Source organism: Neopsephotus bourkii, unplaced genomic scaffold (assembly GCF_033783945.1).
Source record: "Neopsephotus bourkii isolate Nb327-2 ecotype Australia unplaced genomic scaffold, CSIRO-AGI_Nbou_v1 NB_1754, whole genome shotgun sequence".
Lineage (NCBI taxonomy): Eukaryota > Metazoa > Chordata > Aves > Psittaciformes > Psittacidae > Neopsephotus > Neopsephotus bourkii.
This window is the reverse complement of record NW_026902228.1, coordinates 94315-118971: the sequence shown is the minus strand read 5'-3', so window position 1 is coordinate 118971 and position 24657 is coordinate 94315. Positions and strand designations below refer to the sequence as shown.

At 40.5% G+C, this 24657-nt stretch overlaps 2 protein-coding genes and 1 long non-coding RNA gene across 5 annotated transcripts in view; 2 read left to right on the top strand and 1 right to left on the bottom strand.

Annotated features, from left to right (window-relative positions):
• Nucleotides 1–6406, top strand: part of DNAJC21 (DnaJ heat shock protein family (Hsp40) member C21) — a 14241-nt gene extending 7835 nt beyond the window's left edge. Inside the window, exons 6-12 of the mRNA XM_061377480.1 lie at nt 1202–1353; nt 1703–1790; nt 2011–2166; nt 2873–2912; nt 4566–4756; nt 5173–5245; nt 5914–6406. Coding sequence (XP_061233464.1) covers nt 1202–1353; nt 1703–1790; nt 2011–2166; nt 2873–2912; nt 4566–4756; nt 5173–5245; nt 5914–6078 — 865 coding nt within the window. The 3' untranslated portion in view covers nt 6079–6406. The remainder of the gene's footprint in view (nt 1–1201; nt 1354–1702; nt 1791–2010; nt 2167–2872; nt 2913–4565; nt 4757–5172; nt 5246–5913) is intronic.
• AGXT2 (alanine--glyoxylate aminotransferase 2) lies at nt 12–24657 on the bottom strand. 3 transcript variants are annotated; one of them, XM_061377483.1, is made up of 14 exons: nt 24558–24657; nt 23101–23186; nt 22497–22681; nt 22066–22189; nt 20835–20929; nt 19640–19733; nt 18484–18577; nt 17385–17485; nt 16239–16331; nt 15122–15254; nt 14381–14469; nt 12419–12568; nt 11959–12057; nt 12–356 (listed from the first exon to the last, which is right to left on the bottom strand). In XM_061377483.1, the coding sequence occupies exons 1-14, from the start codon at nt 24610–24612 to the stop codon at nt 354–356; spliced, it is 1401 nt and encodes a 466-aa protein (XP_061233467.1). In that variant the 5' UTR covers nt 24613–24657; the 3' UTR covers nt 12–353. The 3 variants fall into 3 exon arrangements, with proteins under 3 accessions (XP_061233467.1, XP_061233466.1, XP_061233465.1); XM_061377482.1 differs by lacking the exon at nt 12–356 and adding an exon at nt 5059–5180; XM_061377481.1 differs by lacking the exon at nt 12–356 and adding an exon at nt 10249–10528.
• LOC133225282 (uncharacterized) overlaps nt 24374–24657 on the top strand; it is a 43155-nt gene continuing 42871 nt past the window's right edge. The window contains exon 1 of the long non-coding RNA XR_009729086.1: nt 24374–24448. This is a non-coding gene — a long non-coding RNA (uncharacterized LOC133225282). The remainder of the gene's footprint in view (nt 24449–24657) is intronic.

Below are 24657 nucleotides of genomic sequence, written 5' to 3'. Positions count from 1 at the left end.
TTTCCATGATTATACCATATACAGTTAGATTCTGATGCTAGCTCCACTTGCTCTTTTGAGCATCCTTGAAATGTTGTATGTTAGTTTTGGTCTCAAGTCAGCTTTTTAAAACTGGAGTGTCTCTGCATTGTACTGACACAAAGAAATCTAACATAACCAGGGAATGATAACCAGGTAACTGCCTGTAGTAGCACAGAATCTATGTGCTTTTAACTTACCTGGGGAAGTAAGGTTTAGTAGTTACCATTATTCCTTTAAAGAAAAAAGGATGTATGTTTCAGAATGAGGGAGGAAGAACAGGACTGTGACATTTTGGACTTAGTCAGCTTCATCTGCTTTAATGAAGAAAGTATCTACTAAAAAGAAAGTGGGAAAATATAGCTTAGTTTTAATTTTTCTTTTAACTCTTTAGAGCGAACCCTTTCACTGAACTAAATGCATTTTTTTTAATGCTTTTATTTTTCCCAAAGTTATGTAACAGGAAGAAGTGATCTCTGAAATGTAAGCACAGTTTATTCTTCCAACTAGAAGAGCTTTTTGTGTGCAAATGAAAGAAGCTTAAATTCTTAATGAGTGCACTTTAAAAATAATTGCATATTGATTAAAAAAAATTATATATTTCTCCCTGCTGTCCCCAAGGAAGAATGAAGCAGAGTGATACACTTACTGACAAATAGTAATTGATAATTGATAATTTGGAGTCTAGGAGCCAGCTGGAGCAAAATTCAGCTGTACTGAGGTGTACTGACTGACATCTTGGGCCACATGTATATTTGGAAAACTGTGCTGACACTTTCCTGCAGAGCAGAGCCAAGGAGTAATGTGCTTGTGGCTTTTATGGGACTGTACTACTTATACCTTTCATCAGGTAAAAGCAGCTGTACTGCTCTGAGGATTGACCTGACTTCCCTGCTGTCAGCCTGATACTGCCATACTGCATAACATTTCCTGCCCGAAATTCAAGCAAGACCAACCTACATCAATACCTTTTTACTTGTTGTGTAGATGTGCCCATTGGCATCACTGATTAACTGCTCAGATTTCCAGGCCCTACAGACAATTTGTTTGCTCCACTGTATTATATTGAGGACTTTCCTCCTAAAATGCCAGAGAGCAAGAAGTTTTATTTTAAATAATACTATTTCTGTAATTACCACCTCATGAACACAATGCAAAAGTTAATGTATTATTCTACTTAAAGGCTGGCTGAGCAATATAAAGAGCAAAGCTGGATAACTATGTCAGATCTGGAAAAGGAGTTGCAAGAGATGGAGGCACAATATGAAAAGGAATTTGGAGACGGATCAAGTGACGAGGAGGAATTAGAAGAACAGGAGACAAAAGGCATCGAAGGTATGGGGTATGAGTGGGTGATCTATATTGAATTATTGCAGCCTGAGTGTTGGCTTACTGCACTTACAGCCGCAGATTCACAGTTCTGATTGTAGTGCAACTCCCTGCCTCCAGCTGAGATATGCCAGGCTAGCGTCTGATGCTCTGGTGCCTTCCGTGAGAAGGCATCAAGCTACAGCTGTTAGTTTATGCTAATGTATGATTTGGTGAGGTGGTCTTGAGCTGTCTGCATGTCAATAATACAGAAAAAGTTGAGGGTCAGTGTGTGACTTTTCTGGAGCTTTAAGAGCAGCTTACTCAAAAATGGCTCATCTGACTTTGTCTCTCTGATCCTCACTGATCTCCTCAGAGAAACTGAATGATGAAATTGAAGAAGCTGAATTTGTTGATGGTCTATACTGCCCTGCTTGTGACAAGTTGTTAAAAACTGAGAAAGCGTAAGTGCTTGTGGTTGGGGATTTGGGGGCGGGAGTGTTGGGTTTTAACAATGCATTAACTTCACATAAGGGTCAGTGTTGTCTTTCCAGTAGAGACATTATCAGGGCAGAGTTTTCCATACTTAGTAGTGATGGATAATAGGCCTGTTATTAATTTATATGTAAATATAACAGTGTTTGCTCAGAGCCATCTGCAGTAACAATCTGCTACTCCTCACAGCATGAAGAATCATGAAAAGTCAAAGAAGCATCGAGAGATGGTGGCACTGTTACGACAGCAACTGGAAGAAGAAGAAGGGAAATTTCCTGTGTCTTTGGATGATGCATGTGAAATGCATACCAGAGAGGAAGAAACAGAAGACATGCCCAAGCAGAAGTACTTTAAATTGGGTTTAATTTTATAATGTACTAACTATTTAGTAAGTCTTGGAGACTCTCAGAGGGAGCTTCTTATGATCTACAGGTGTGCTGGAACTCACAGTATTCTGCAATTTAAAACATTTCTTAGCGTCAGAGTTCCAGTAAAATGCCTGCATTAGTATGACTGGATTGAAATATTGTAGAATAATAGTCTAGTATTTTCTCTGCTTAAAGTTAGATGTGAAGGGAAAGTACCGATTGTTATTTTTCACAGAGGGGAACTTGCACAGGCCCACTGTTTAGTGATTTGGTACTCTTTTTGGTACTTCTTGTCAGCTGAATGCTGGCGTAGAAACTGAGTGTGCTTAAAATCGGAACTGATGAAGTATGTTGCCTAACTTCATTTTTTGAATGGCCAAAGAATAATGCCAGCTACCTAGCTAGTACCTTCAAGTTAGAATAGAATAGTTAGGGTTGGAAAGGACCTTAAGATCATCAAGTTCAGTCTGAACAGAATAAATGTTTTACAGAATGCCATGAGTAGTTTAGGAGACCAGGTGTTTTAATTTCAAGCATGAGTAACTTTCTATTTGTGGCTACTGTCTACTTGATACCATGGTTCAGAGGATAAGCAAAAATGTAACTTGGTGCCTTTTTAGAAGCTGTACTTGTTTTGGAGCTTATTTTTGAAAAGAGTTAATTTTAAATTCTTATTTTTGCAGACTCTCGAAGAAGCAGAGGAAGAAACAGAAAACAATAGTGGTATGTAGCCGTATAATGATATCCAGGAAACTTTACAGCCCAGTTTTGTTATCTCCTAATTAACTTTTGTCTTGAAAAACAAGGAAATACTTGAAATTGTACATAACTTGAAGAGCTGGTATAATTTACGTTTTGTTGATCTCTAATTAGGGAGGAATAACATATAGTTGGCATCCTACTGACAGTGTAGTTTTTGGGACGAACACATCCATTCCACCTTCACTTGAATTGTAAACATCAGTAACACCAATCTGCTGTACTCCAGGATCTGAGTCTGCATGATATGGCAGATCTGTGCTGCCAACAGCACAGTGAAATTCGAGAACTGCAAGCTGTTTGAGGCTTGAGTGGCAGGAGTACCATAGTGAGCAAACTCTTGTCTGCCTTCCTCATGCTTGATCCTTACCTTTTCTTACCTTACTCTTACTCCTTTTCTCTGCTTACTACTTCGATCCTAGCCTTACCCCCATGAGCTGCTTGGTCCTGTCTCTTCCATCCTTCCCTGAGATGGTCTTCTGTCTTCCCCAGCCTAACCCCTCTAACCTCCTATTGTGTGTTCACCTTCTGTGCCCTCCCACACCATTGTTATCCCCCATCCTTTAGAAAATTCCTGAGATTCTCAAGCAACTGCATGTTTCTTGTTCTCTTGGCTGGTATTGCACAGTCCAAGTCAGTATTGGCTTGACCTTCTTGTTTCCATCCAGGCCATCAGGCTGCTGCTCAACTCTTGCCTCCTCAGTTTGAAGTCCATGTCCTGTTCTCGCTTTAGAGGTTTCATATAGGCACTGTGTGTGTCTTCCATCTGTTTGGTCATGAGATCTTCTGCAGTTCAAAGCTCAGACAGTAGGCGCCACTCTTGCATAGCATGAGCTGTAATCTTGTGCTGAGACTCTTCTGGAAACGTAACTTTCAGCCTCTGCCAAGCTTTATGGAAAGCTGGGAATTGCTGTGTGTTTTGTTTTCTTTTCCTGAGGGTAGTTTAACCATTTTTTTTTTTTTTTAAACTCCAGGTAGCTGAGACTTTGCAAAAGATGCTAGAGGTGCTAGTTACATTAATGTAGTGCTGGGTCAAATCTGTTATCCTGCTTTTGGGAGCTGAGCTGTTTTGTCTTAGATGTACTCAAGGGCTGATCTTTTGCCAAACAGCATGTGTTGAGTCTACTCTGTCTTCTGGTATGTGGGAAAGGCTGCCACTGTTTCTAATGTTAGGGAGGGAAAATGGAGTGTGTTTATCTAGCCTCAGTCAGGTCAGTTATTTTGGCTTAAGTGTCCTAACACAGGTTTATAGCAGGGAAAACTTTAGTCTAAATAATTAACATTTTGCAAGATTATAAGCAAAGACACTAACTTGTAATGTGAAGCGGCAGCCCAAACAGAATGACCCCTGTGTATAATCAAAAGCTACCTTCATTCTCCTCTAGTTTTAGGGGCTGTTTTATTGGTGTTTCTCCCCTTCATCATAGGTGGCTTCATCTTTCAAAACATGAGAACTAAGGTTTTACAGTCTCATTGAAAACACACAGTAAAATTAAGAGGGTCCATGGCTTTCTGTTCTCCCCACCCAACCATGTTTGAGGTAAATAAGTATAATACTATAAACATAATCACTAATGAGCTTAAAGTAGTTAATTTTCATGTCTTCTGTTTGGACAGACTTATGAGGATTCTCTTGATGAAAGTGCTGATGAAGAAACAGTTGAACAAAAGGAGGTGCACGATGTGGACAAGGACAGTGGCACAGCAGAGGAGTTGGTAAATGATGGCCAAAGATGTGCTGTGTCAGAGGATGCAAGTGCTACAGAAGATGTCAGTCAAGTGAATGAAGCAAGAGGTGAAGCTAAAAGGTGTGCTGACTTGCAGTGTTGCAGTCACTGTGTCACTGTCTAGTTTGATACTTTCAAACCAGTCTAGATTTACCCACCAATGTGAACTGGGGGCTACTCCACTAAATCAGAGCTGAACAAATATGGTACTTAACAAGGAGTGCTAGGACCTGCTTTGAAAATGCCATTTGACTGCAGATCCCTGCCACATCACTTACAGTAGCCAATTAATCACCTGACTGAATCTTGAGAATGGCAACTGATTGTATAAATTAAATAGCTTTATTTATATTTTTGCTGGAAGCACTTGCTTTGTGTTGTGTGAAGGAAGGACAGGGGGAAGCAGTGGAGATGCTGATGATTGAAAACCATCAGAAGCTCTTAAATATTGAATGTTCCTATGCACTGATGTTGGTTTCTCTTTGTCTTATCTGCAGTACTAAGCCTAAAGGGAAGAAAGCCAAGGAAGCAAAAAAGTCTGCTAAGGCATCTTCAGAGCACCCAACAACTGTATGTCAAACTAGTTATGCTGTTTAAAACTTGGTGGTCATATTACTACAAACAGGGTTAGTTGGTTGGTTGATCACCTCCAGCCCACAAATTTCTACTCCTAGTAGAAGCTTTCTACTCCTTGTAGAAGGCAAACTGCTTTTGTCCTTTCAGAGAAGAGTGGACTGTATTTCAATTCTAAGAGAAGCTAAAGCTCTGTGTCCAAGACAGTTCAAACCAAACAAACTAAACACCTGAAAACAGAACTGTTGTCATCAGGCAGGTGGTGGGATAGTACTATCTGTATCTTTCCCAATATTGATGTTTCCCAGAAAGAGAAAAATCTTGTAATAACTACAGCTAAGACATACTAAATTCTCTAAATCAGAGCCCAAGTATTGTGTATATAGTCAGGTAACGCAAAAGTATTCTCTGTCTTAAATGATTTGCAAGGTTTCTATTTCTTGTTCTGAGTTCTATGTAGTACTCTTTGAAATTTCAAGGAGTTACACTTGAGATCTAAAAAAACCCAAACGTATTTAATTGTTAATCAGTTACGGAATGTCTGATAGAAATGGCTTATTCTCATCTCATTGTCCAAGAGAAGCTGCATACAACAAATTGGTGTATTGTGTTTATTACATCCTCCATCCAAATGTGAAGCTTTTTTTCCTTTTTCCTCATTGCAGAATGAAGTTCCTATCCACTGTGTCACCTGCAACTGTGCATTTCCATCCCGAAATAAACTGTTTGAACACCTGAAAGCCACAGGGCATGCAAAAGCCACACAAGCAGCAGCTGTAAATGGAGCTGTAAACACCAGAAACAAAAAAGAGAAACGTAAAAACAGATAGAACTTTGCTAAGAGTGTCAGTCTACAGAATCGTACATGAGTGCTGTCCTGGAGCAGAGAGGTGAACATTAATTGTGTCTGGAGTTGAATAGAGAAGGCAAGTCCTAATTTGGGTGAAAAAAAAGGAAGATGAAACATAAAGAATAATATCTTGTGAAGAAACCTGTGCTTGTTTTTGGGTTCATTAGCCTTTCTTTAATGACTGCATTTGACTTGCTGTCTCAGCAGCTTTCACAGTGGGGTCGGGGAAGTAGTAATTCAGATTGACCTTGTGTTCCTGTAGAAACATGACCAGATAAAGTGCCCACACAGAGGGTTTATTGTTTTAACACTCATGTTGCTGCTTTTCTTTAAAGAGGGCTTAGCTCAGGGTGAGTGCAGCAGCCAGAAGGACCTGTGCTGCTTTGGTCATCTATCAAAGACGAAATGTAGTGCAAGGTCCTACACCTGGTTCAGAGCAATCCCAGGCACAGCTACAGGCTGGGCAGAGAAGAGATTCAGAGCAGCCCTGCAGAGAAGGACTTGGGGGTGTTGGTCAATGAGAAACTGAACATGAGCCAGCTTCAGTGTGTACTTGCAGCCCAGAAAGCCAACCGTATCCTGGGCTGCATCAAAAGGAGCATGACCAGCAGGTCGAAGGAGGTGATCCTGCCCTTCTACTCTGCTCTCGTGAGACCTCACTTGGAGTATTGTGTGCAGTTCTGGTGTCCTCAACATAAAAAGGACATGGAACTGTTGGAACAAGTCCAGAGGAGGCCATGAAGATGATCAGGGGACTGGAGCACCTCCCATATGAAGATAGGCTGAGAAAGTTGGGGCTGTTCAGCCTGGAGAAGAGAAGCTGCGTGGAGACCTCACAGCAGCCTTCCAGTATCTGAAGGGGGCCTATAGGGATGCTGGGGAGGGACTCTTCATTAGCGACTGTAGTGGTAGGACAAGCGGTAATGGGTTAAAACTTAAACAGGGGAAGTTTAGATTGGATATAAGGAAGAAATTCTTTCCTGTTAGGGTGGTGAGGCACTGGAATGGGTTTCCCAGGGAAGTTGTGAATGCTCCATCCCTGGCAGTGTTCAAGGCAAGGCTGGACAGAGCCTTGGGTGACATGGTTTAGTGAGAGGTGTCCCTGCCCCTGGCAGTGGGTTTGGAACTAAATGATCTTCAGGTCCTTTCCAACCCTGAATATTCTGACTTTTCTTATGCCTTTCCCAAGGAGAGGAGTACTTTCAAAGTACTTAATTACAATAAACAGCGGATAAAAGGGAGAGTAAGGTGTCTAAGTTGATTAATTGGCTTTGACAAAGGAGGAGTTTGCTTTGGTAGATGAGGATTGGGTTAGGGATCAGCTATGCAATCTGGACATCTATAAATCGATTGGTCCGGGTGGAATGCACCCACAGCTGCTGAGGAGCTGTCGGAGGTCATTGCTAGGCCACTCTCCATCATCTTTGGTAAGTCGTGGGAAACGGGAGAGGTGCCTGAGGATTGGAGGATGGCAAATGTCACACCAGTCTATAAGAAGGGAAAGAAGGAGGACCCGGGTAGTTATAGACCGCTCAGCCTTACCTCCATCCCTGGAAAGGTGATGGAACAACTTATTCTTGACTCCATTTCTAGGCATATCAAAGATGAGGGGGTTATTAAGAACAGCCAACATGGTTTTATGAGGGGGAAGTCATGTTTGACCAACCTTATAGCCTTCTATGAGGAAGTGACTAGGTGGAGGGATGATGGTAGAGCAGTAGATGTGGTTTTTCTTGATTTCAGTAAGGCATTTGATACTGTCTCCCACAGCATTCTCATAGATAAGCTAAGGAAGTGTGGGCTTGACGATCAGGTAGTGAGGTGGATCAAGAACTGGTTGGAAGGAAGAAGGCAGAGAGTTGTGGTCAATGGTTCAGAATCTAGCTGGAGGTCTGTGACTAGTGGAGTCCCTCAGGGGTCGGTGCTGGGACCAGTGCTGTTTAATATTTTCATCAACGACCTGGATCTGGGGAAGAACAACCCCATGTACCAGTACAGGCTGGGGACTGACCTGCTGGAAAGTAGCGAAGGGGAAAGGGACCTGGGGGTCCTGGTGGATAGGAAGGTGACCATGAGCCAGCAATGTGCCCTTGTGGCCAAGAGGGCAAATGGCATCCTGGGGTGCATTAGAAAGGGTGTGGTTAGTAGGTCAAGAGAGGTTCTCCTCCCCCTCTATTCTGCCTTGGTTAGGCCGCATCTGGAATATTGTGTCCAGTTCTGGGCCCCTCAGTTCAAGAAGGACAGGGAACTGCTTGAAAGAGTCCAGCGCAGAGCCACAAAGATGATTAAGGGAGTGGAACACCTCCCTTATGAGGAGAGGCTGAAGGAGCTGGGTCTCTTTAGCTTGGAGAAGAGGAGACTGAGGGGTGACCTCATCAGTGTTTACAAATATGTAACGGGTGGGTGTCATGATGATGGAGCTAGGCTTTTTTCAGTGATATCCAGTGATAGGACAAGGGGCAATGGGTGTAAACTGGAGCATAGAAGGTTCCACGTTAACATCAGGAAGAACTTCTTTACTGTGAGAGTGACAGAGCACTGGAACAGGTTGCCCAGGGGGGTTGTGGAGTCTCCCACATTGGAGATATTCAAGGCCCGCCTGGACAAGTTCCTGTGTGATGTACTCTAGGTTACCCTGCTCTTGCAGGGGGGTTGGACCAGATGATCTCTTGAGGTCCCTTCCAACCCTTGGGATTCTGTGATTCTGTGACAATTCCTGTTGGTTTTGTACCTCCATGCCAGGTGTTGGGGGGGGGGGGGGAATTACTAGTAGAACCTTGCTGAGAAAAGTGAAGGCAGAAATGAATGACATGAATAAATGAATTTGTTCAGTTGTTTTTCTAATGAATAACACGGGAGTTGTTATTGCACCTCTGTTTAAATGCATGTCTGTGTGGTGGGATAACAAGCACCTCATTTTTCCATGGTGGTGGATTTTACACGGCTGTTAATGTAGATGATGAGAGTGGTACTCCGTGTAGTATGTTGTTTAGGAAGCTCCTATGGTGAAGTTTTACAGAAGCACTGATCTTACATTAACTAAGTTCTAAAGTTTAAACCTGTCATGCAGAGTGGCAAAACCCTCTCTTTCCCCCACATGTTGACAAGATGCCTTTATGGGTCAAGGTCTTTTAAACTTTGAATGAAAGTGAAATGGTAAATGTTCTGCTGACTGTTCACAATGCCTGCCTTTTGTTGGTTTTTGGTTTTTTTTTATTTTTTTAAACCAAAGCAAGGAATGCACTGATGATTTATAAAAAAGAAAAAGGTGATTAAGTAAGAACAAAACATGGCATCTTAGTTCAGCAATCAGAATTTATATCTTTGCTAAATGACTAATGCAGGGGCTGTGCAATCCTGAAAGAGGCAGGAGAAAAAAAAAAGGTGTGTTTTAGAGAGGATGATAACTGGGTTAGAGGCATGTGATAAAAATAATTACTGTAATTAGAAATTACACCTTTATACAAACATTGTGTTTTTTCATGCTCTAATTACAGTGTATCGTTGTAATAAGGGTAAATAGTTTTAACTGTGAAATCTCCAGTTGTCTTCTGAACAGGGTATTTCTCAGACAGAGATTGTCTATGCTTATGCAAGTGAAATCTCACAGACTAAGCCCTGCAGTATCACTTTTTGACTTTTATTCTTACGTAAATAAAACTTTATAATTTGTGTGTTTTACAAGTGCTTGTATGTATTGTGTGTAAATGGTGAGGTTTTGGTTGCAGGGGCAGTGGCAGCACCAGTCACGTTCCAGTGAGCTCTGCAGCACTGTGCACCTATGCTCAGCCATTCAGGAGTGTGTGGTGCTCCTGTGAAAACATCCATTAGAACGGTCTGTGAATGCCGTGGTACAAAGGAATGTGGCCAGGGCAGCAGCAAGCACCCCACTGCAGTCCCCAAGGGATCCATAAATGCTGTACTCCAAGCAACATTCTTCCTCCAAACAACTTTACTGGGTTGTCACTCTATGAAAATTACTGATTTTTAGGTGATATTCATAGATAAAAGATGAATGTATGTCTGCCTCTTCATCTGATACAAAATTAATAGTAATAAGGTTTTTTTCTGACATTATGCTAATGTCAGAATCAATGTGCAGCTAATGCCCACCACCACTGTAGACTGAGCTATATGATTACAAAACAGATTAGAGTGTATTCTTTATTAAACACTGTCTCTGTCAGACTGCTCTTAGAATACTGAACAAGTATTAATCTTCAGAATATGATTTTCTTATGCAGTGTAGATGAATGATGAGTCTGGGAGGCAATTATCAGGGGATCTGTGTTCATCTCATGTAAGGAAACAAATCAAGTCTGTTTTGCAGCTGCCCTTTCCATGTGTCTCTGTAAAGCAGTGTCAAATACTTCCACAGCAAAGTCGACATCCTTTTTAGTAATGCACATTGGAGGTTTAAATCTAAATGTCTGAGAGAGGGAAAGAAGGAAAAAAACCAAAAAGAAATCCTTAATACTGTATGGAAATAATATGGTTTCTACCAGCCCACCTAGGTCAGCACTCAACTTTCTGCCCCTCAGTCTAACCTGAAGTGTGAAAAATTACACGAGACCCACAGAGCAGGGACTGAAGCTTCTGATCAATGCACTCTGAAGTGGAACAGTTTTGGACTTTCCTGCATCCAACACTTCTGACAAAGGAACTGCCTCCAACAAAGACTTGACTAGAGTTGGTCATGTTTGCAGCTCTGTTATGCCAGACAGAGCTAGTATAAAACCTTAGACGGGTTTGTACTAAGAAAGACCAGAGACGTGGACGTATGTTCCCTTCTGGCAGCTTTGCCACAGGGAAAAGTAGTATCTGGAGAGAGTGTCAGCCTCTTGCATTGTGTCAAGTGATTTCCTGTTGTATTCTCTGTCTTTTTTTAAGGCCTCTAAACAAATATAGCATGAAAGAATTGCTAGACACAAACTTTCAGTAAGGGTACTATAGCTTGAATGCACATTGACCAGGAAAGGATATATGCACAGTTCAACTTGTCAAGAAGGCAGGTTCTTAAATCCAAATGTTTGATCTATATTATAATATTTCCAAGAGTATTTAACTTATGTAAGAATCTTAAAGTTTTCAGTTTAAATTCTTCTGTCATCATATGATAGAACCTTATGCAGCAAGAGTGGGGGGACAACAGTCTTTCCCACCCACAGCCTTAGCTGAAGCTAACACTCACAGATAAAACAGCACTTAAGTGAGACAGAATCAGATTTTACTGCACTTGTGGAAGAACCAATGAGGTGACAGCTGCAGTGCCCCATTTAGTTTAGCCGTCCTTCATGTATCTCATACAGAAGCTGTTTCCTCTATGCCAGAGCACTTTACTGACGTGACCAGGCCTGAGGCAGTTCTCTGCTATTAACTCATGTGAGGCAAGAAGGTGAGTACAGCATGGTGCATCTTCAATTGGGATGGGCTGATTTCCATTCAGATGCAATTCCCACCTTTGTGCTGCTCTGCGAGGCTTGATAGTAACAACTTTTTTATTTTTAATATTTTTTTTAGTTTGCCTAAATAAATTTTTTTAAATATAAAAAGGTCAGGTGATACCCTGAAACGTAACAAAGAGTTAGCATGCCTGAATACTGCTGATTTCCTCTAATTTACATAGAATACAGTACATTGCTTTTCTAGGGGAAGTTGTCCCTCTAAAGGAAAACTCCAAACTCAGAGCTAGTTCAACATACTTGAATCAAGTAAGTCCTGCCTAATCTATGAAATAAGCAAGATTAAACAGAGCTAGTTCCTAAGAGTATATATTTCCTGTTTATTTACTAAAGTTAATTTAGCCTGAGGGAAAAATAAGACAGAAAATAAGCTTTACGTATAACCAGAGGCTCAGTACCTGGCTGTAGAGTCCTCCTCTGCCTATCAGGACCCCCATGTCTTTACAGTCCTCCAAGATCTGACCGACTTCTTCAGCTGGAAGGGGGTGGCGACGGTCCTAAGGAAAGCAAACCATTAAACTTCACTTCAATATTCTAAATTAGTTCTATGAAAAGGAGGTATATTCCAGTGTTTCCAATAAACCTCACCCCAACTCTGGCTGTAAAGGTTAGCCAACATAATTTATCTGCTTTCGAAGATGAGTTTATGCAATTAAGGCACACAAGTCACTGTTTACTCAGAACTTGTGAAGTACTTAAAATGCTGGAATTTTCTGTCTCATTTTTAGCCAGAGCAATATTTCCTCAGTTCATTAGCTGGTTTTGAATAGACAATCTTTCTATTCTTTCAACTGGAATAAAATGTGAAAAATCTTTCAATGGCACTGTAAATTGACAGGAATAAATAAAATCACTAACCTTATCTGTCACCATTTCTACTCCAATCATAAGTCCCTTGCCACGGACATCACCAACAATTTTGAATTTATCCCGTAGTTTAGCCAACTCCAGCAGCATGTATGTTCCCACATCCTCACTGTTTTTCTGTAGGCCATCTTCTTCAATAGCCTGGTTAAAATGACATACTGTGACAGTGTTGCAGGGAAAACTTCTAATAAAGTCTGTTAATCCCCATTTAGCTTGATGACACATTGTTTACCTTACTTCTTTGCAGAGTATGTTCCTTCACTACTACAGTCTTTACATTTCTCTTTTCTTACAATCATCTATTGTCACTGGAGTTCAATTTAACATAGTATTTTGTTGTTGCTGTGGTGTTTTTTGCATTTTACTTATTACTCCATAAACATCATCATGGAATCATAGAATGGTTTGGGATGAAGGGACCTTAAAGCTCCTACAGTTCCAACCCCCTGCCACGGGCAGGGACACCTTCCACCAGACCAGGCTGCTCCAAGCCCCGTCCAATCTGGCCTTGAACACTGCCAGGGATGGGGCAACCACAGCTTCTCTGGGCAACCTGTGCCTCTCCATCTTTCTCGTTGGCCCCTATTGGGTACTGGAAGGCTGCTGTAAGGTCTCCTCTAAACATAATCCAGTAATTCATGCTCACATGGAGTCATAATTGAAAAATACCTGACCAACACATTATTTTCAAAATCTTATCAGAAATATTTTCATTCTTTCTCAGTATCACGAAAAGAAAATAATTTGACAATGCATACCTGTATTTACTGGGCAGCAATTTAGAGAACAACCCGAGTGTTGTAATTAGATTCACCAACACCATGCTTTTCTATCACCATCTTTTGTTTTTTCCTTTCCTCTCTGACATGCAGCCAGCTACCAGCCCTGACACACACAAACTGTTTTATGAACTTAATATTTGCATTAAGGAAATTCACAGTAAAAACAAAACCAACCCAAAACACAATTACAGAAGTTGAAGTGGGTGTTTTCCTTTTTCTTCCTTTTTCACCTTTCTTTTTTTTTAATTTTCTCTCAAGTCCATTTTATTCTTCCTGACTGACAACCTCCTAGGAACTATTTCAGATCCAGGCTCCAAGTTCCTTTATAGCCAAAAAAGCCTTTTCTCTGTTTTACCCCCAAAACATGGGTGTACTTGTAAACTGTTTTTTCAAAATCTTGTTATTTATATGATTAACCATCTTATAGCTAAAGAGAATCCTAAAATACTCAGGAAAGTAATGTGAATAGAAACAGTATCTGCTGTAATGAAGTGACATTCAAGGGCAAATGGTCTGTACATGATAAAAACAAACCGAATAGCAACGTACTGCCCACTGCCTGATCTTCTGCTGGATGATAACTGAAATATGTTGCAGCTTTGTTCTATTGTCTTTTTAACAAGGGATATTTTTACTTTTTTTCCTTCAGAAGGAATTCTGAATTTAAATATTTTTAACTATCTGGTCATTACGGCTTTTTAAGCATAAGGTAAAAGCTGTGGAGTTGAAAACAATTTTGCTTAGCATGTGTGCCAGAGAATACATTTGGTTTAGCTGATAATTTGTGTAATCCTATGGAAGAGTTGGCTAAGGTTTTAAGAAGGCACTTTCCTACCTGTTTATTAACAAAATAAAGAACATAAAGGAGACAATGAAAGGCAATTCTTTAAACACAGTAAGAGGGCTTCTATTCTTCTTAGAGGGATGAAAATCTTGCAGTGGAATTAATTAGGAATTTTTCCTACACGTAGGGTGTATTAGTCATGTATGCATAATACATGCATATGTTTATGCACTTTATACAGTAATTTAAAAAGATGCCCACATATAACTTTATAGTAAGAATAAATGTAAACATTTTTCATCTTTTGCTGCAAGATAAAGTAGCAATATGTAGCATATATTAAACATATATAGTGAAATATATAAATTTATACAATGTTCTGCCTACATCAAGAACTGCAGCTCCAACTGTGCAGGCCAAAGGGTTTCCTCCAAATGTATTAACATGAAGGTTTTGAGCCAAGGAACTTGCAATCTCTAGAAGAAAAAGAACAATATTGATTACTCTTACAGTTGCCCTATGTTTGGTAACAGTACTTACGTGCTTTAACTGTTACGTTTGCTGTGCTTCAAGCCTGATTCTACTGGAGACAACACAATACAAAGATTTTAATTTTTTCTTGCAAAGTCTGAGTAAAATATAACTATTCCCAAAACCTCTAGTGTCTAGCAGATGGTAAAAACAAGACTTTTCAAAAAAAGTCACACTTCTAACATGCTGTCAACTTTCCCTGTAAACTGACATCTACAAATCTCCTTCACTAGATTCAGCCAGTCATTTGTATGAACGAAGCAGCTGGCCTTATAAACTCACAGAATGTTGATTACTAATACCGTGAATTCAACGAGGATTTCGAGTATTTACCAGCTATACCAGCTGGATAACACAAGGTCATCCCTGCCACAGTGATACAACTCACCCCATTTAGACAAAGCTTTGCACTTGTATAGCACAGCACTTGGTAAAAAGATTTGAGCAATGAGAATCCAATTCATCTGTCAATTGACTGAGACAAAGATTACTCACAGAGCTCAGCTGTTTGACACACATGTCTCCAGCAGGTAAATATTTTAGACTGTATTTTGTAATTGCTCTATTTTAAATGTTAGCTGAACAGAACTCTTGCACCTTTTGTTGTAACAACAGCTGCCATTGGAAAGCCATTACCAATTCCTTTTGCCAAAGTAACAATGTCAGGGACTACACCATGTGTCTGAAATCCCCAGAAATGGCTGCCTGTCCGTCCAAATCCTGTCTGTACCTTTCAAAAGACAAACACACAGAAATCCCCATCACTTTCTCACATTTTATAAGATGTCTTGTTTTTCTTGTCTTTCTATTGTCACTGATTCACATTAAACTGCAAGTATCTCTGGAGTCAACTTGCATTAGGATCCTTATTCAGATGGCTTTGCACAACATACTATTTAGTGTTATTGTAATTGGGTTTTTCTTTTGCATATGGAAGATAACATAACACCATGTCTTAGGCATGGTGAGATGCATAAATAAGCAGCTCCCATTTCAAAACTGAGAAGAAATGCAGTTGCTTATCACATTTCAAAAGCAACCCCATGATTGCTGATTTCTGTTACTGCAATGCTTGAGGTACACACCACCATCACTTTGAAGCATTTGCTACTATTTCAAAATAGTTTCAGCTAAGCAAATTCAATTTCTTAATTCCAATTTCCAATTCCAATTCCAGATTCAAAAATGTATTTGCAGGGGTACAGCAATCTATTCCCTTCTAGAGTTTATGTATGCCAACACCACTCATAAGAGGCAGTGGCAAGCCTCATACCACATATTTGTGGAAATTTACTGCTCCCAAAAGGTAAGGATTGAAGTCTGTGTCTAAAGTCAGGATGCCACATAGCGGAATAAGGGTAGTAAAACCTGGAAGACTCCTATGCCTGGGAAGATCATAGAATCATGCAGTAGTTATGGCTAGAAAGGACCTTAAGATGATCTAGTTCCAACCACCCTGCCATGGGCAGGGACACCTCCCACTAAACCATGCCACCCAATGCTCTGTCCAACCTGGCCTTGAACACCGCCAGGGATGGAGCATTCACAAAGATGTACTGTGCAAAGATGCAATGTGCTATATTTAAGCTACGAAGTGCATAGCATTTCATTCAGATTATTTCCAGGCTTCCAGTTGTATTCTTTTAAGACAACTTTCAGAGGTACCCCAAACTCTACAGTTACTATGCAAAAAAAAAAAAAAAAAGTAACTCACTTCATCCGAAATACAGACACCCTGTCTTTCCCGTACTAGCTGATAAGCTTCCTTTAAGAAACCTCTTGGGTACTGAACAGCTCCATTAACACCCTGCCAAGACAAAAAAAAGAAAATGTCTTCAGGAACAGACAAACTGCAGTTCAACTGTGTGACTATCCCACAATAGGGAAAAATATGAGCAGCCCTCAGGTAATAGCAAGCCTTGTTTCAAGCTTCTGGCTTCAGCAGTGAAACTGCTCCAAAAAGTTCCTGCCCAGGTCACTCATTCTCATTCCACAGGGCAGTTTGCTGTTCTGTCAGTTGTGCTGGTATAAATGTTTGTGATGCCATACTGTAAACTGGACCACTCTAAGAAATAGCTGGTTAAAGATAAGCTGCCAAAGCAAGTATCTTAAAAAACTAAATTCTGAGAAACCCAAAGACTGCTTTTGATGACAAAGCTAAATACAGAATTGACATCCATTCTTTGGTTAATTTGTTTAAAACATTGTTTCCTCAATTACCGTTCACCTTGCCAGTTTTTATTCAGATCAGAAATCCCATCCTACACCTGGACTGCAATGGCTGCTTAGACTTAGGCTTAGAAGACAGGAAACCAGAGACAGCTCCAATTATCTCTGGGTTTTTTTGCTTTTCCTGTTCCCAGGATATATTCCCTATTCTTCCTACTTAAGAACCACAATATACAGGAGTTCTAGGGTAAAGCACTAAAAGAATGAACCCCACGGCCATCACTTGCTGGAGAGCTGCTAAAAATATAGTGGACAACATGGTTGGGAAGAGGTGAAAGTAGGAATTGAGGCAAGGTTACAAAACCAGTAAAAAGCAGTATGAAATTTGGAAGAAGGTATTAGACACTAAACAACAGCATGTATCACTATTTAAATGCAGAAACAAATGTGTATGTTTAATCATGATTCTCTGTTTAACTTCATGAGCAAAGTTCTAGCTCCACTGAAATCAGGAAGAAAAGCTGAGATTTTAAGACAGTGCAGCCATTCTTTCAAATATTTATGGTGCTTAAGGCATTAAAAATAATAAAAATCAGCAGAAGTCCATGGTTAGAATGTAGCTAAAGTCTGTAAGATTTTAATGTTTCACACTATTTTTGACATCACAGTTGAGAAACAGCAAACTACCTACTTGAATTGGTTCAGCGATAAATCCAGCTATTGTCTTTGGTACTGAGGTATTCAGAGTATCTTTGAACTGTTCAATATACTGGTCCTTTGCATGACATACACCTGTTCACAGGGGAATAGTTTAAATTTACTTTAAATGACACAAAATTAGCTTCAAAACATGAAATTACACATCTAATCAACAACTATGACTGCATGTTAATTACCTATCAAAAACACAACGGAAGGCTAAACAGTAAAGGAGAGAGTCCCTTATTTTCTCTTAAACGATTTATACTCGAAGGAATGACAAAACAGCAAGGCAGAGCTGACAGATGATGTTACACATTGTACAGGTCAGTAAGCTGCACGTTAGAGACAGCATTTGTGAATCACCTACATAAGCAGAAGGAATAAGCAGACACTTTCTCAGGGGTTAATAAACATTAGTGTAAGACATGAGGAATTGTTAGGTTAGTGCAAGTATAAGGATTCTGGAAAATACAGCTGCACATCAGTCTATACTGAAATAAAGAACAGTATAGCTAATGCTCCCATCCACTAGGGAGGGCAAAGCTAGAAAAAAAACAGTTACATATGCATGTGAATTAAAATACTACAGAGTGCTCTTTGAAACTGCACAAATAATTCACTGTAACTGTTGTTAAGAGGAGAGCAGTAGAAGGAGCTTTCACTTTACGCTGTGTGCAGAATGGTTTGCCTCATGGCTTTTTGCATATCATGGGCTACAGGTTGTCCTTGCTATTCATTCATATTACTCTGAAACAAAAGCTGTAGAGCTGTCAAAACTTCAGAAACAGCTGTTATGGTCAGTGCTGGGAAACACCAATCAACACTTCTGTTCTTTCAGATGTGCCAAACTGAGTTCCACGGCTTCCAGAGTTATCATGACAAATGCTGGAAACAAAGGCTGGGATTTTAAGAACAGATCTTTCGCAGTGGGAAGCAGATGCTTTATGCCCTCTGCAATATTTTCTTTGGTCGCTTTTGCAAATTCTACCCAGAGGTCTACCTTCCCAGAGGAGGCAATTATAACCTATTTCCACAGCCCTCTAGTATTCTCTGATCTAAAAGCCAAATACTTCTTGTCATTGACCAACCTTCAGAACAGCTGCATTTTCGAACAGTTTGCACTGGAGAATCTCTACAATGGCTGCCTCCCCATGGACCACGAAAAACATCTGGTAACATTGTCTGCCAAGCATAAGAGATAGCTACAGGTTTGACGAGACCTTTCTAAGAGATGTTTTGATCATACTTAGGGATGACTAGTGAGAAAAAACAAACCAACCCCCCAAAAGTCTGTTAGAGTCAAAGGGGATACCTAGTTCAAGCAACTTGTCTGAAAAACACTTGTAGAGTAACACTGAACTTCCCCTCAAGAAATGGTAGAACAGAGACAGTTTTGGAACCAGTAAGTTCCAGCAATAGTCAGTCAGTTGATAATTTCCTTTGTTCTGTTCTTTGTTAGTCAGCAGTTTTGGTTATCGCAGATTAATAGCAACATTTTTAGAGTTTCTAGTAGTACTTTAATAATCTGAAGTATGTTAAAAATCTGTAAAACACAAGGAGGCAGGCAGATCTAGTAAAGTAATTACAGGCTGTAAATTTTGAGCTTCAGCCCTCAAATTGTGTCTGCTGACAAAATACCACATGACTTCAGACAACTAATTTATTGAGCCAGGTTAGCAGGCTGTTACAAAGGAGCCTTTTTATAGCCACTGCTGTGGCTGAGCTATCACCAGAACAAATCAAGAGTAGCCAATGCCAGCTTCCTATCTGCTCAAGGGCAGGGAGATAACACATTGCCATTTACCCCCAGTTGATATGTCTCCTGTCTTGCTGAAACAAGAGACATCACAGGGTTGTTTTGCTTTGTTTTGGTTTTTATTCCAGGGGAGGATCTGCTTCAGATAGCTGAAAGCAGCTTTGCACAGATTTGCCAAAACCAGGTTGTGAAAAGGGCTTCAGAACATTAATTTGCACCTTACCATGCAAGCACCAAACATGTCTAAAGAACTGTAAATCATGACCACTCATGTTATGGCTGTCCCATCTCCAAATTGGCATAAGTAACCTTATGGAGAAGGAAAGGGGACTGCGGCTCTTGTAGTTACACAGCAGGACAGCTACATTGTAGCTAGTGACCATAAAGCACTTCAAGAATAGGAAATGTACTAATGGTTAAAATATTCAACAATAAACTGTTAGTTACCCAGATTATTTTTTTTAAACAAAAAATAATAAAAATCTCACTGTTAAACAACCAAAGCCATTGGCAACACCATGCTTATAAAGACCAACAGATGTCAATCCCAGCGTGTAAGGGCTGCCTCCATGGTATGCTCCTCTGTGCAAACAAACAAAGTAGATGAACATCACTCATTTCCAAGAAGGGACTGTAGCAATATTATTAGTCTAAGAAGGTAGGTTTCTGAGCTATATATTATTAGGGAAAATGAGCATTGTTACACTTGGAACACAAATATTCCTACCGCCATTTTTCCTCTGGTTTTGGAAGACCCATGACTACTATCTGCACTAGTTTTCTGCAATTTCAAAAGTTAAAATTGTAAGGTAATGTTTTCAAGGAGAAAAGAACAATGGTTGGAACCAAAAGCAATTCCAACAGTGTCTCATGAAGTTCTGCTGTAGCACCTGAGCCCTACACAGCAAACATACCTGTTCTTTGAATCTATGGAACTGCTGCTCTCTCCAACAGATGCTGCAATCATTAAGTCACATGGTGATTTGCTACCAGTTTTATTGGCAAATCAGAAATTCATTAATGATAATATACAAGCAAGGTGGGTACCCAATGTTCTGCTGAGTGGAATAGTAGAAAAATACAGTGCTTCATTGCAAGACCTTGAGGCTGCCTGGGATGCACAGTAAAGAGAACTGCTTACACTCACTCCTGCACCACCTCTGCTGTGAAGCCAGAAAGCTTTGTGTACCTGTGCAGTGATCTGTTCAGGGATCTGGCAGAAAAATAAGGCAGCAAAATAAGCAGAAAAAAAAAATAAAAAATCCTTTCACCAGGTTAGCTTTAAGCCACAGCAGTTTTCTGCTGCGGTTCACTGCACCATTATTCCAGAGGTACCTTTGTACCCCCACAAAGGGGACAAAGGAGGATACTGCAGGGGTGGAATGAAGGAAGAAAGCAGCAATTGCTGAACCATGGTGTGGCTCTGAACAAAGGTCCACCAAAGCGCATTCTTAGCACAGAGACTAGACCCTTTTCTAAGTAACAAAGGCAAAAATTGCAGGTTTTGTTTTGTATGCAAGCTAGTCCTAATGTACTGTACTGAATCTTCAACTCCTGTTTTACTTCCTTTTGTCAAATAGAATAATTTTATAGCATTCTACTCAGCACATCTGGAGTTAAAGTTCCCTATTATTCCTTGGCTTAGGCAGATAGATACTTAATCACATAAACGATCATAATTACCTGAAAGAGATGATGTCAAAGTTACAAGTATATAGCCTTGCCATAAGCATAGCCAAATCATTGGCTTCTGACCCGCTGTTGGTTAGATAAACCACCTACAGGAGAATGCTTAGGATCAGTACAGTGAACAACCACCACGTTGCTCAGCATCAGGCTATGTCATTTATTAACATCATGAGCTATAACCTATCACTACCACAAGATTACTTCACTGCAATAAGCCGTGTTGCCTGTACACTACAGGTGAGAAGTAAGGTTAAGCTTCAAGCTGATTTACACAGAAAGAGTAAAAAAACAAATCTTCAAGAGTTGGGAGTCTTCAGGTTTTCCTAAAATGGAACAGTAATTCAAAGAAAAAAGAAAGTGTCTGGGTTAAACTGAACATGCCTGACTGAACAGAAATAACCCTCACAGAGGTAAAAAGTGCTGCAACAGTGTACCTGCATATTAGTTACTAGGAGGGACTTACACAGACATAACCATGGAATAGAAAACATATGCAGTTGCCTTACTGGGAACAAAGGGTAAATCCTATTTATGAGTTCTGAGATCTGAAAACAGCTCAGACTCTATTGTCCCATTTTAAAGTAAATTTTCAGAACTGGTTGAGATTTTCCACTGCTTAAACTATTCAGATACTTTACACTTTTGTTTTGTATTGTTTTGTTTTTGTTACTCTTCTTCCATTCCTAAGATTGCAGTAACTTCATACTCTTCTGCTAACCCAAGTTCATTTTATCACCAGTTTATTTTATCTGAAAAAAAGCCAGTAATTTTCTTACTCTTTCTGAGCGTATGAAACATGACATTTATGTGGTTTACTTATTTAAATGTCAGTAAAGCTCACTACACAAAGTACTGTCAAATACTTTTCACTGTGAATTTTTATGAATCAAACAAATTAAGCCTGACTACATGAAAGACCACATGAAAGATAACATCTTAGTTCCTTCAGTAACTTTTAAGCTTGGCAATGCCCTTTCACATTAACAACTTGATGGAGAGAACAAACAGAACAGGATCTTGGGATATTATGCTTGTCTACATTAGGTCTCAAGAAAAGGCTTTGAGGGTCATCATGCTCTCTGACAGTCTGTAGTCACCATACAGATTTTCAGATTTTCTCTTCACAGACACTGTGGCTCTCACTTATTTAATATATATTTTTACATTAAATGTTTCTTACAGACATCCCCTTCACCAGCCCCTGGTCCTATAAGGAGCAAAGTACCTTAAGTGGATCTGGAAAAAGAGAAGTTAACTTTTCAGCATACTCCTGGATTGATGGGTGCATGTAGATACTAGAGATATGCCAGAGGCGAGCAAGCTGTTTCTGGGTAGCCATAGTTACCTTCCTGTATGTAGCACAAAAAGAGACAAAGGGATTCAATTCTATGCACGTGCACTCATACATGCGCATACCCATCTGTTATTAATCCTGAAAATTCAGACGCTGTGCCATTTGCCAGATCAATGAGCAAGTAGACAGAATCAATCCTTCAAAATGCAGAGGAAATTGACCTCAATATAAATCATACATGACAATACAGTGAACTATAATCTGGTTTTAGGCTCATAATGCCACAGATTAACAAAGAACAAAACCAAAGTAAGTATCTCTTCCTGTATTTTATAGCATCAATCAAATAGTAACATACTTACGGGTGACAGTGACCAACACCAACAGTGACAATTCCAGCAAACAGATCAAGGTATCTTCGTCCTTCATAATCAAATAACCACTGCATGTGTCCTTGATGCAGCAACAACGGCTTCTTGTAAAATGTTCGCAATGAAGGAGAAATATTTTGTTCACGAATCTTTCGCATGCGTTCATATGAATGGGACTGAGCGGAATAAAAAAAGTCAGTATCCATTTATGCTTTCTAAAGATCCAGACTAATGGAGCTGTAGTGAATCACATAGATTACACGGCTGTCTAAAGCAGTTGTTCACAGAACTAAGACTTTTAGCAAATTCTGGCATGTAGAAAGTTCTACAAGCCCCTGAAACTGTTTCTGAAGTAAGACTTCTGTTCTGCACTTCCCTCTTCCTTAGCTTTTCAAATCAACAGTGTAGCCAACCTGTTACAGAACTGCCACACAGGTACATCTATAGGTTACATCCTGATTGGAATGGAATTAGTTTTTGTCCAAACTCCCAAATTTTATAATGATATTTAATGAACTATTTATAGCAGATAAGCCTATCAGTCCAATCTAGTAATGCAGTCTTACTTAAATACAGTGTAGTATGCATGACTTACTTTGTATTTTTCAGGTACAAAATCACAAGGAGGCATTTTTGCTTTTGTGGAGACAGAGCTTTTCCATTTCTGCTGCCCAAAGACAACTACAAAATAATAAGAGAATTATCAAACGCTTGTCAAAGTGAACATCTGAAAAAGTTTCTCAATAAGCTTATTCACACACAAGCTACAATCAAAGCAAGTTTTGTGTGTTTTGGTGAGATTTTTTTTTTCTTGTGGGAAAAGAAAGCAAAATATACGTAGATTTTGAACACCCAAAAGCACTTTCCTCTTATCCACTAAAATCCAGTTCTCATTTTCACATGAACTTTTATTTTGACAGGGGCTTTCTAATACAAATTCTTATCTGTGAGCAGCAAGAGCAGGAATCCTCTCCAAGCGTGTGAGCCAGGAGCCCAGGGTGACCGAAGCCCTGGTGGTACTCTTGGGGACCAGGGTACAGTCCCAACAGACCTGAACAAAGCACGGTCCACTGAGATTGACCACCTAAGCAGAGGAGATGAATCACATCCAGGGTCCACCCAGGGTGTCCAGTCAGGAGCAGCAGCAGATGGGGCCAGAAACAGGGCTGGAGACAACGTAAGTCCAAGGTCCATTCTAGAGACAAGGCCAGAGGCTACCTGCTGGCAGGGCTGAAGCAGGGACTGAAGGGTCAGGGCTGAGCTTAAAAAGGGCTCCTGAGCAGTGGGCACAGGCTCTGCGTCATGGCCATTACAGCTCTCCCTGACATCTTCTGTCCTTTTTCCAAATACCTGAAAACTTCACACTGTTCCACCTTCCATTTAACTGGAAGTGCAATTAATCAGGTATCAGAAAAAGTTAGCAAGTAAAATCACAGAATGGATTAGGTTGGAAGGGACCTTAGGGATCATTCTATGATTCCATGCTTTGGTAAAATACATACTCTCTGCATTCCTAACATTATCTGCACAGAACTACACATTTAAACGTCTAAGGTTTCAAACAATTTCTAAAACCCGTTAAAATGTAAATGAATGAAGAATAAAGTTTCCTGAAGTAAATTACATATGCTGTTACTTCCCTTACAACCATCTACAGCACTAACGAATTATCCATCTACATGAGTAGAGTCTCAAAAGCATTAAAGAAAGGCTGTAAGTTAGCGCAGTTCCGCCTTTGGGTCTCTTTCAAAGAGAACCGCAGCTAAAACAAAAGCGCTTCTTTCCCCAACCCCGTACAAACACAGAGCTTCAACCAAATCCCCTGCGACAGCGGGCTTCAGGGCACTCCCGCTGTCCGCCGCCGTCCCGTCCAACCGACCAGCCTAGGCCTGCGGGACTTTGGGCTCTACGAGAGGATGGATTCCTGCTCTCGCAGCTCCCAGGTAAGAACGCGGGCTCCGTGCGCAGCTGACCCCGGCCGAACAAGCCCCTGACGATGGGTCCCAGCGCTTCAGCCCCTCGCAGCCCCTCCCCTCCGACCCCGTCGCTTACCGCTGCCGAGCCCGCGGCTGCTCCCCCTCAGCGGCAGCGCGCAGCCCACCGCCATGTCTGCGGGTAACGGGACGGTGCCGGGCGGAGCTCCGCGGCCCTG